Genomic DNA, 12,687 nt, shown 5'->3' on the forward strand with positions numbered 1-12,687 from the left:
ATAATATATCTCTCTACCTATGTCTTCTTTGACTTCTTTTTGCAATGTTTGCAGTGTACAGGTTTTACACATTTTTTTTTTTTTTGAGACGGAGTCTCTCTGTGTCGCCCAGGCTGGAGTGCAGTGGCGCGATCTCCGCTCACTGCAAGCTCCGCCTCCCGGGTTCCCGCCATTCTCCCGCCTCAGCCTCCGAGTAGCTGGGACTACAGGCGCCTGCCACCGCGCCCGGCTAGTTTTTTGTATTTTTAGTAGAGACAGGGTTTCACCGTGTTAGCCAGGAGGGTCTCGATCTCCTGACCTCGTGATCCACCCGCCTCGGCCTCCCAAAGTGCTGGGTACACATTTTATTTTTTAAGATGGAGTCTCGCTCTATTGCCCAGGCTGGAGTGCAGTGGCGTGATGTCCACTCACTGCAAGCTCCGCCTCCCGGGTTCGCACCATTCTCTTGCCTCAGCCTCCCAAGTAGCTGGGACCACAGGAGCCTGCCACCACGCCCGGCTAATTTCTTTGTTTTTTCTTTCTTTCTTTTTTTCTTTTTTTTCTTTTTTTTTTTTTTTGTATTTTAAGTAGAGATGGTGTTTCACGCGTTAGCCAGGATGGTCTCGATCTCCTGACCTCGTGATCTGCCCGCCTTGGCCTCCCAAAGTGCTGGGATTACAGGCATGAGCCACCACGCCTGGCCTACACATCTTTTGTTAGTTTTACTTCTAGGCATTTGATAAGGTTTTATGCTGTTTGAAATGATATTTGAATATCTTCATTTTCTAATTACTTGCTATTGGTATATAGGAACACACATAATTTTTGTATATTGACTTTTGTTTTTAAATTTTAAGCTCTGGGATACATGTGCTGAACGTGCAGGTTTGTTACATAGGTATACATGTGCCATGGTGGTTTGTGGCAGCTATCAACCCATCGTCTAGGTTTTAAGTTCTGCATGCATTAGGTATTTGTCCTAATGCTCTCTTTCCCCTTTCCTCCGACCCCCGACAGGCCCTTTTCCCCTCCCTGTGTCCATTCTCATTATTCAGCTCCCACTTCTGAGTGAGAACATGCAGTGTCTGTTTTTCTGTTCCCGTGTTAGTTTGCTGAGGATGATGGTTTCCAGCTTCATCCATGTCCCTGCAAAGGGCATGAACTCATTCCTTTTTATGGCTGCACAGTACTCCATGGTGTGTCTGTGTGCCACATTTTCTTTATCCAGTCTATCATTGATGGGCATTTGGGTTGGTTCCAAGGCTTTGCTATTGTAAATAGTGCTACAATAAACATATGTGTACATATGTCTTTATAGTAGAATGATTTATAATCCTTTGGGTATATATCCAGTAATGAGATTGCTGGGTCAAATGGTATTTCTGGTTCTAGATCCTTGAGGAATCGCCACACTGTCTTCCACAATGGTTAAACTAATTTACACTCCAGCCAAAAGTGTAAAAGTGTTCCTATTTCTCCACATCCTCTCCAGCATCTGTTGTCTCCAGACTTTTTAATGGTCGCCATTCTAACTGGCGTGAGATGGTATCTCACTGTGGTTTTGATTTGCATTTCTCTAATGACTAGTGATGGTGAGCCTTTTTTGTATGTTTGTTGGCCGCATAAATGTCTTCTTTTGAGAAGTGTCTGTTCATGTCCTTCATCCACTTTTTTGTTGTTGTTGTTGAGACAGAGTCTCGCTCTGTCGCCCAGGCTGGAGTGCAGTGGCCGGATCTCAGCTCACTGCAAGCTCCGCCTCCCGGGTTCCCGCCATTCTCCTGCCTCAGCCTCCCGAGTAGCTGGGACTACAGGCGCCCGCCACCTAGCCCGGCTAGGTTTTTTTTGTATTTTTTTGTAGAGACGGGGTTTCACCGTGTTAGCCAGGATGGTCTCGATCTCCTGACCTCGTGATCCACCCGTCTCGGCCTCCCAAAGTGCTGGGATTACAGGCTTGAGCCACCGCGCCCGGCCCCTTCATCCACTTTTTGATGGAGTTGTTTATCTTCTTCTTGTAAATTTAAGTTCTTTGTAGATTTTGAATATTAGCCCTTTGTCAGATGGGTAGATTGCAAAAATTTTCTCCCATTCTGTAGGTTGCCTGTTCACTCTGATGATAGTTTCTTTTGCTGAGCAGAAGCTCTTTAGTTTAATTAGATCCCATTTGTCAGTTTTGGCTGTTGTTGCAGTTGCTTTTGATGTTTTAGTCATGAAGTCTTTGCCCATGCCTGTGTCCTTAATGGTATTGCCCAGGTTTTCTTCTAGGGTTTTTATAGTTTTAGGTTAATGTTTAAGTCTTTAATCCATCTTGAGTTAATTTTTGCATAAGGTGGAAGGAAGTGGTCCAGTTTCTGTTTTCTGAATATGGCTAGTTTTCCCAGCACCACTGATTAAATAGGAAATCCTTTCCCCATTGTTTGTTTTTGTCAGGTTTGTTGAAGATCAGATGGTTGTAGATGTGTAGTGTTACTTCTGAGGTCTCTGTTCCATTGGTCTATATATCTGTTTTTGCACTAGTACCATGCTGTTTTGGTTACTGTAGCCTTTTAGTGTAGTTTGAAGTCAGGCAGTGTGATGCCTCCAGCTTTGTTCTTTTTACTTAGGATTGTCTTGGCTATATGAGCTCTTTTTTGGTTCCATATGAAATTTAAAGTAGTTTTTTTCTAGTTCTGTGACAAAAGGCAATAGTAGCTTGATGGGAATAGTATTGAATCTATGAATTACTTTGGGCAGTATGGCCATTTTCACAATATTGATTCTTCCTATCCATGAGCATGGAATGTTTTTCTATTTGTTTAAGACAGGACCTTGCTCTGCCACCACAGGCTGGAGTGCAGTGGCATCTGGGCTCATGCAATTCACCCACCTCAGACTCCCGTGTAGCTGGGACTAAAAGCATCCACCACCACACTTGGCTAATTTTTTTTAAATTAATTTTTGTAGACAGGGAGTCTCACTGGTCTCACTGGCCCAGGCTGGTCTCGAACTCCTGGTTTCAAGCAATCCTCCCACCTCAGCCTCCCAAAGTGCTGGAATTACAGATGTGAGCCACCACACTTGGCCTTGTATATTAACTTTATATCTAGCATCCCTCATAAATTCACACATTCATTTTAATAATTAATGTGTAGATTCCCTGGGATTTTATGTATACAATCATAAAGTTACTACTTTCTTCCCAGTTTTTATACTTTTTTTCTTTCCTTATTGAATTATCTAAGACTTTCACTGTAATATTGAATAGAAATGGTAAGAGGAGGCAGCTTTGCCTTATTCCCAAACTCAGGTGGAAGGAATTTTATGCCTCGCTATTTGAAATGATGTTTGCTATAGGCTTTTGTAGTCATTCTTTACCAGATTAAGACAATCCATTTTATTTCTAGTTTGCTAAAAGTTTTGAATCACGAATTGGTGTTGAGTAGATTCTATATTTTTTCTGGATCTATCAAGGTAATCAAAATGTTTTTGTGTTTTTCCCTTAATGAGATTTTCAAATGTTAAACCAACCTTTTTTATTTTTGGAATAAACTCCCTTTGGTCTTAATGTACTGTCTTTTTTATATATCACTAGATTCTGTTTGCTAATATTTTATTTAGAACTTTTCATCTATGTGCATGAGTGATACGAAATTTTCTTTCCTTGAAATGTCTTTATCTCCTGGTCTACAATTACCTTAGCTTTGGTGTCTTGGATAACTCCTATCTGCTGAACCCATCATCATCCTCCATCAGGAAGAATATGATGGATATGTTTCAGGGTAATGGCAAAAGGAAAGAGCTAGAGTGGAATCTTACAAGTGCTTTTGCAGGCCTCTCCTTTGTGACATCCCATTGACCAAGTCAACTCACATAATAGAACCAAAATTTAGAGTGAAAGGGCACTACAAGGTGAAATGTGAAGGCTGGGATTCAGGAAAAGATGAAGAATTGGGACCACTGATGGAATCATTCTACCTTATTCTCAGGCAGGGAAGCATTTTTATACATGCAGATAGTTTACAAGAAATGACTACTATATAGTCAGAAACGCAAGGCTTCAGCAGTTGTATAAAAATGCATTTGTAAATACCCAAAGACCTTGAAGAGAAGGATCTGACCCACATCTCACCCAGGTTATGCTATTCCCAGCTAAGACATGATTCTACCACACCCTTGGCCAATTTTGAAAATTGTTTCAAACTATTTATTTGAGGTGGAATTACTTTTCCTCTCCCATAATGGGAACAGTCATGGAGTAACGTGACCAGGGTCCATTGGATGGGTCATGCCACTTGAGGGCAAATTCCATCTTTATGGGCAAAGCATCTTTTGATTGCTAATATTGATTTTTAAAGCCGGTTGAGCTAATAACTGTGAGTTAATTATGGCATGTCTAAATTGAGTCAATTTTCTTTTGGTAGTTTTGGTGGTGCCTAATATCAATTTGGCAACACTTAATATTAGCTGGGGTATTTTTAAAAGCGAAAAACTTAGCATGTAAATCAAAACAAAGACATTACTATTTCCTTGTGGGGTGATCGCTAGACTGTTGGTTTCTGTCTGTTATTAAACTGTTATCTCCTTAGGGCCTTGACAAAGTACTAATAGCTCACTGATTTCTTTACCATTTTTAATCAGAGTATCCGAAAAGGAGGTAATAAATCATGTGTTTCAATAAACGTCACAAATCATGAGCCACCCAAAAAGTAAATCTACTGTCCATATTAATATTTAGTCTTTCATCTTGCCAGAGCGCAGCCCCAAATCTAAGCTACTAGTTCAGCTACCTGGACAGGCCGAGAATTAGGCCATGGAGCACTTCAGTCATTGCATGTTCAATGACAACAGCATATCCTGCGCTTGGAATGCCTTTGTCATTTTTGAGAACCATCCACAATGTATATTAAATCAAGGCTGACTAAAAGGTACATGATTCAAATCCGGGTATACTTAACTCCTGAGAGGATGCTAAACAGTCATGTGATTCCTCTTTATTCTTAAAAGAGAATAAATTTGCAGGGTTACATTTCGAACAATATTGAATATGCAAAGCAGACCTTACAGTTTCATAAGTGGTAAATTGTGAAATGTCAGATGCTGCCTTGAAGTAGCAGAAACTTTAGAGATGTGGGACCCATAGAGTCAGTGGACACACAAGCACTGTGGCGGAAGCATCAACAAGTTTGGCCACTGCTACCACTTCATGCAGGTACAGAGGGTGAACCTTTGCCTCCAAATCAAGGAATGTACTAAGATAGGCAGAGAGAAGAGTTGAGCAGATTTAGGAAAACCCGAAGGTGGAGATTGTTGCAAGAAGGCTTTCACAGAGTAGCATTTTCTACTTTTGCATCACAAGGAAGTTGCATCAGAAATTTTAAACTTAGTAAGCCCATGCAAAGGCTGAGCTATGAGATACACAATTACCTACAGTCCTGAAATCTTCTTAGCCATCTTTTAATTTCTGTTCTTGGTAGAATTGAATGCTCTTTATTCTGGTTGAAAACAGAAACTATCCATCTGGTGACAGCTTGTGACCAGAAAAATGTAGATTCTTGGCAGAATTCACCTTTTCTCTAGATTCTTTATGTCCCTTTTCACCTTTGAATAAGAGGTATTTGGAGCCTTCAGTAAACTACTTAGATCAGGAAACACAGCAGTAAATCATCAATATATTGAGTCTATATATATATAATTATAAAAAGTATATATACACATATATAATTATAAAAAGTATATATACACACACACACATATATATGTGTGTGTATATATATATGTAATTTAATTTTAGACATTGAGAAAACTAGGAAGGGGATTCAGAAAATCCCTAAAGTTTAACCCTCCAGGGATATTTGTCTTCCCATGAAAAAGCAAATATTGCCTGTTTTTCTTTTTCTTTTCTTTTTTTTTCCTTTTTTGAGGTGGAATCTTGCTCTGTCACCCAGGCTAGAGTGCAGTGGTGCAATCTCGGTTCACTGCAACCTCCGCCTCCCAGCTTCAAGAGATTCTCCTGCTTCACCCTCCCAAGTAGCTGGGATTACAGGCACCTGCCACCGTGCCTGGCTAATTTTTGTATTTTTAGTAGAGACTGGGTTTCACCATCTTGGCCAGACTGGTCTTGAACTCCTGACCTCATGATCCACCAACCTCAGCCTCCCAAAGTGCTGGGATTACAGGTATGAGCCACCACACCCAGCCAGCTGTTTTTCTATATATGTATACTAAAGAAGACTGCACATAAATTACTGCACTGAGATATTTACTGGTTGAGAGAATGAAGAATAGGACAGTATTCTAATGGTTGCATGATATTTCATTAGTGCTATGATTTACCTCTAATGTTGGACATTTAAGTGTCACTATTATCAATAATACAGCAACAAATATCTTTGAGCATAAGGCTTTTTCTTTACAGATTGTTAGGAGTGAACTTACCTAGTTAAAGAGAATGAGTATTTTTAGGGTTCTTAATGTATATTGCCAAATCCTGAACTTACCTAGTTAAAGAGAATGAGTATTTTTAGGGTTCTTAATATATATTGCCAAATCCAAGAGCAATTGTATTATTGTATCAACAATAAATCAAAGTTTTAAATGTCATGTCTTATTTTGCCAGCATTGGATTTTCTCATTAAAAGAGAAAGGGCTAATTTCATGGGTGCAAAGGTCGTGTCACTGTTGTTTTGACTTCGTTATTGGCGACACTGAATATTTATGTAGGTTGTTAATCAGTTTGATTTTCTCTTTTATGGATTGTTTATGTCCTTGGCCCATTTATCTATAAGGTGAGGGAGTAATATTTAAGTTGTTGTTAATGAATTATTAATTTATTATTCTAGATATAGTCCCCAACAGTCCATTTTTCTGAAAAAAATATTTTCCCCTATTGTTCATTATAGCATTTTTAAACAGAAATTTCAGAATTTTATGAAGTCAAACCCAAGGCTATTGATCTTCCATTGATTCAACACTTTTAGTTCTTCCTCATCCAAAGAATTGATTAAAATTCACTTAAGTTTCTCATAGATAGTTGTAGTTTTTAATATGTAATTTCTAAACCTATATGGATTTTATGTAAGAAAATTCATGAATTCTGAAGTATGTGAAATGTTTTATCCTTCCCCTCTGCCACTATGCAGATTCAGGGTGTTCATCTTTTGACTTACTATTTCCTCCTAACATAGATAACCAATTTAATACATGGATGACTTCGATGCCTTAATTTTATTTTTCCTCAATATTAAGCCAGTAAACATTGTTCTGAGGCTCAATATTTCCTCAATATTAAGCCAGTAAACTTTGTTCAAATACTAATCAGTTTTTGAAATTTTGTGTCATTTTTGTTGTTACACAGAGATATATACATATGTGTGTGTGTATGTGTGTATGTTTCAGAAAGATATATTTCCTGAAAATATTATTGGATTCATATAGTTATATTAACTATATTTCAAATAATAACTACTATTTGTTTTTCATTGGAAAGGTTATACATACACACACACACACACACACACACTTACCGGTACATATATATCTTCATTAAAAAACTAAGAGAACAGATGAGCCAAAAAAGTCTCCATATAGTCACCAGTTATTTATAAATTGATATAATATGTTTGTCCTTTTCTATCATGCATACACACACAATCGTACTGTAATACTTTTTGCATTTATTTGCTTACATAGTGCTTAGGTAGAATGTAATACTCAAATCACGATCTAAAAGACATACCTATTCAGAATTAAATTTAAATAAGAACCAATATGAATTAGATTTAAATAAGAATCACATTAACTGTGAATTAATGGTTTGGAACAAATTTACTTAAAGTTCGTTAACCATCTAATGTACTTTTCTGATAGCTTTAAATCGTGTGTATTTACAATAGAGGCTAATCTGAGTAGTCAAACACATATTTGTGGACTCTTTGAAAAACCACAGTGGATTAGAACTTGAAATTGGCATAGCCTTGTATTCCCTGAGTCTCCCCTAGAGGATGCTAGTGAGAGACAGAGTAATAGAAAGTAATAACCATTTTAGGTTCCTCCTAGGAAATGGCTTATGTTGGTGCCATGCAAATATGTAAAATATGTGTTTCTCTGTTTTAGGAAGTTGTACAGTTTCTAGACAAGAAACATCCAAACCACTATCGAGTCTACAATCTATGCAGTATGTACCTTACTCTGTATATTTCTACTGTAGATAGAAAACAGATTACTGAATGTAAGAAGATGATTTTGTTTTTTACATTGCATTTAATCATAAGTATTTGGTGCTGGTGCAGAAGGCATTTAAAAATCCCCATCTTGGACTGGCCCCATTTGGTAGAAGAAGTTAGCCCAGGAGCACAGAGTACCCTTATGAAGGAGGCAGCTCTGGCAGGACTAATGAGGCTGGAGTGGAGGCAAACCATTTTAGGGAAGATCTGTTCTGGCAATACTAGGTTTAGGAAAATCTGTCTGTTTTTCCTGCCAGATTGTGTTACGAGGACATAGACAATTTAACAAATGAGTCCCCTGACCCATTAGCAGTGGGTTATGATGAGAGCAGGGCCGCAGATGGGAAAAAAGCAAAAAAAACTCTTTAGAAAATAGGTCTCAACCCAGCTTACCACTCTGTCTTAATTTTTTTCTCTACCTGTATACTCAATAGACAGGGGGCAATCATTTTGGCCAGCTACATTTGCCTCTTGCATGGTTTCTAACTACCCTGCAATAATATAATGAATAGTCTGCTAGAAAGTTAAAAATTACGCCTATTAAACCAAAATAAGTTGAGTTTAGGTGACGTGAGATGGATAATCCACTACTATCCTTCTGTTTTTGAGACCCTTAAGTTTATTTTATTTAGAGCAGCAGGAGCAAGTTGGAAAGCTCCTTTTGAAATGGATACGGAATTTCTAATAAGATATTTTATATGATTCATAACTTCATTTACTGTGTTATTATACAGAGAGATATGACATACATGTTATTTATTTTAGGTGAAAGAGCTTATGATCCTAAGCACTTCCATAATAGGGTCAGTAGAATCATGATTGATGATCATAATGTCCCCACTCTATGGTAAGTTTTATGCTATGTTGACTATCAGAAGGGGGCTAAATATATTGGGCTTGATTTTTTGAAAATATTTTAATTCAACTAAAAATCCTAAACTTGAAATCAGGGAGATGGTAGCATTCTCCAAGGAAGCAAAGGAGTGGCTGGCTCAAGATCCTGAAAACATCATAGTGATTCACTGTAAAGGAGGCAAAGGTAATAACGTTTTCCTTTTTATTCTTCCCGTTCTAAAGACATGTAAATACATGTAAAGCACAAGAACAAGATATGTGTTGCTATTAAGTATTAGTAATTGTTAGCATTTAAAAATATTAGCTCTAAGACTGAAAGAAGGGAAGGAGAAAGGAAAGAGGAGAGGAGCAAGAGTAGGAGATAGGGAGAGGATAAGGAAGGGAAGGAAAAAAGAACTAAGGAGGGTTGAGCATATTTTCCCTTGTTTTTCTACTGTTTGGATATCTTTATTTTTTGTTTGCTAGTTTATATCTCTGAAAATACAAAGTCTTTAATTTTGGAGTGTCAGAATACTTTTATTTAAGGCTGCTATTTTTATTTTTAAATTAACAAATAAAAAGTATATTTATGGCATACAACACGATGTTTTGATATATGTAAACATTGTAAAATGGCTAAATCAACCTAATTAACATATGCAATACTCCACATACTTCTTACTTTTTTGTGGTGAGAACATTTAAATTGCATTCTCTCAGTAATTTTCAAGTCTATATTATTATTAACTATGGTCACCATGTTGTACAATAAATTTCCTGAACTTGTTCTTCCTGTCTAACTGAAATTTTGGGTCCTTTAACTGACATCTCCACAATCCCTCCTTTTTGTTCTCCTCAGCCCCTGGTAACCACCATTCTACTCTCTGCTTCTACGAATTTGACTTTTTTAGAGTCCACAAATAAGTTAGACATCCAATATTTGTCTTTCTATGCCTGGCTCCTTTCGCTTAACATAACGGTCTCCAGTTTTTTCATCCTTATTATCTCAAGTGATAGGATATCCTCTAAGGTTGAATAGTATGTTCTTATTTATATATAGCAGATATTCTTTATCCGTTCATCCAGACATTTAGATTGACTCCATAGCTTGGCTATTATGAATAAGGCTGCAGTGAACATGGGAGTGCAGATTTCATTTCCTTTGGATATATACCCAGAAATGGAATCTCCAAATCATATGGTAGTTCTATTTTTAGTTTTCTGAGGAATCCCCATGCTATTTTCCATAATAACTACTAATTTACACTCACACCAACAGTGTACAAGAGGGTTCTCTTTTCTCTCCATCCTCACCAACTCTTCTTTTGTCTTTTTGTTAATCACCATCCTAACAGGTATGAAGATATCTCTTTGTGGTTTTAATTTGCCTTTCCTGATGATTAATGATGTTGAGCATTTTTTCATATACCTCCAGGCCATTCATATGTCTTCTTTTGAGAAATATCTTTTCAGGTTCTTTGCCCATTTTTTAGGCAAGTAACTTGTTCTCTTGCTATTGTGTTGTTTGAGTTCCTTTTTTTAAAAAAAAAAATATTACCCTGTTCTCGAATATATGCTTTGCAGGTATTTTCTCCCATTCTGTAGGTTGTCTCTTTATAATTGTTTCTTTTGCTGTGCAAAAGCTTTTTAGTTTGATACAATGTCATTTGTCTATTTTTTCTTTTTTTGCCTATGCTTTTCAGTCATATCCAAAAAATTTGGGCCCAGACCTATGTCAAGAAGCTTTTCCCCTGTGTTTTCTTCTAGTAGTTTTCCAATTTCAAGTTTCACAGTTAAGTCTTTACTTTGAGTTGATTTTTGTATACTGGGTGAGATAAGGTGCAATTTCATTCTTCAGCAAGTGGATATCCAGTTTCCCCAGTATTGTTTGTTGAAGAGACTGCCCTTTCCTCATCGTGGATTCTTGGCACCTTTGTCGAAGATCAGCTGAAAAATGGGTGGATTTACTCTGGGCTTTCTATTCTGTTCCATTGGTCTATATATCTGTTTTTATTTAGGGTTGTTCTGAAACTTGGTGAGAATCTTTTAGATTAAGGGAACCAACACAGAAATGCTATTTCAAAAATTATACTGGACTTTTTCTAGTGTAATGATACAAAGAAGTTTATATTGGTGGGGTTAAAATGGGGGGAAAAGCCACTTGTAAAACCAAACAAGTTAAGTTCAGTTAGATTTTCTTTCATTCAGGTTTAGGCTTTGAATAATCATGTAAGGATATTTCACAATTTTTGACAAACATGAAGAATTACATTCTTAGAGGGCCGTAAAACCATTTTTATATCAAATTCCAGGAAAACATAACACTGTAAACTGACTTATATAATTCAGTGAAATGAAGTTTTAGTCTTATTGAGAACTAGTTTCAAGCCCATTAGTTAATACAGGTTTGACTATTCGGTATAAACTGGCAATTTACAATACCATAGTTAAATTAAGAAGATAGAGGTTGAATCACTTGAAGTTGCCGTTTTTTTAACCATCTTTTGGTTTAAAAATGGCCATTTCATATTGCCCAAACTAAAACGTTATTATTCAAGCAGTAGCATCAGTTTTCTACTAACTAATGCTAATTCCTTGCTTCAAGGATTTCAGATTTGACTTTTTTCTAAAAGCTTTTGCTGAGAAGGGGTTTGCATAATATAAGTGTTCACTTAATATTTTGTTGATTTTTTGGGGGTTGTTTGGAGAATATCCAGCTGGTATGCACCAGAGAAGCCTTTTTTAAAAAACGTTCATTCATATTAGTCTTGCTGTCTTCTGATTGGTTGCTGCCTGCAGGTTACCAGTAGTATCATGATAGTAGAAATATTTTATTATTGATTTATAGGAGTTCTTTAAAGAATCTGAATGTCAATTTCTCTTAGTATTGCAAGTATATTCTCCCACTGTGTTTTTTTAAAATTTGATTGTGATTTATTTTGTTGTATAAAAGTTTGTAAATTTTTGTTTTGTTTTGAGACACGGTCTCGTTCTGTCACCCAGACTGGAGTAGAACGGCTCAATCTCGGCTCATTGCAGCCTCAACCTCCCTGTACTCAAGTGATCCTCCCGCCTCAACTCCTCTGAGTAGGTGGGATTACAGGCATGCGCCACCACGCCTGGGTAATTTTTGTATTTTTTGTATAGACAGGGTCTCCCTATATTGCCCAGACTGGTCTTGAACTCCTGGACTCAAATGTTCCACCCGCCTCAGCTTCCCGAAGTGCTGGGATTACAGGTGTGAGCCATTGTGCTGGAAAGAAGTCTGTAATGTTAAATGTAGTAAAATGTGTTAGTCTATGTGTGTGTATGTATTTCATGCTTTTCTGTCATGTTTAGGAAATTCACCCCTATACTGAGGTAGTAAAGATATTCTACATTTCTTCAAAAATCTTCAAGGTGCATTTTTAATATTTGGGTCTTTAATCTAATTAAAATTTGGGGGAAGTTTTTTTTTTTCCATATGGGTAGCCAATGGTCCTAACATCATCAATGGCATGCTATTTTGTTCTCCATTTATTTGTAATTCCTCTCAATCATATACCAAGTTTCTACAAATATTCAAAATTGTTTCTAAGTTCTCTATATCACACTTTTGTAATTATTGTAGCTTTATATTGTAGTTTGATAAAGGCAGAATTGTCTTGCTCTTCTTGGAACGTTATTCATACATTAA

The 12,687-nt window shown here is 37.0% G+C and overlaps 1 protein-coding gene across 1 annotated transcript in view; it reads left to right on the top strand.

Annotated features, from left to right (window-relative positions):
• Nucleotides 1–12,687, top strand: part of LOC115894584 (phosphatidylinositol 3,4,5-trisphosphate 3-phosphatase TPTE2-like) — a 68,087-nt gene that overhangs the window by 27,202 nt on the left and 28,198 nt on the right. Inside the window, exons 8-9 of the mRNA XM_030922246.1 lie at nt 8,943–9,024; nt 9,128–9,216. Of these exons, the coding sequence (XP_030778106.1) occupies nt 8,993–9,024; nt 9,128–9,216 (121 nt within the window). The 5' untranslated portion in view covers nt 8,943–8,992. The remainder of the gene's footprint in view (nt 1–8,942; nt 9,025–9,127; nt 9,217–12,687) is intronic.

This window comes from Rhinopithecus roxellana, chromosome 18, assembly GCF_007565055.1.
Source record: "Rhinopithecus roxellana isolate Shanxi Qingling chromosome 18, ASM756505v1, whole genome shotgun sequence".
Taxonomy (NCBI): Eukaryota; Metazoa; Chordata; class Mammalia; order Primates; family Cercopithecidae; genus Rhinopithecus; species Rhinopithecus roxellana.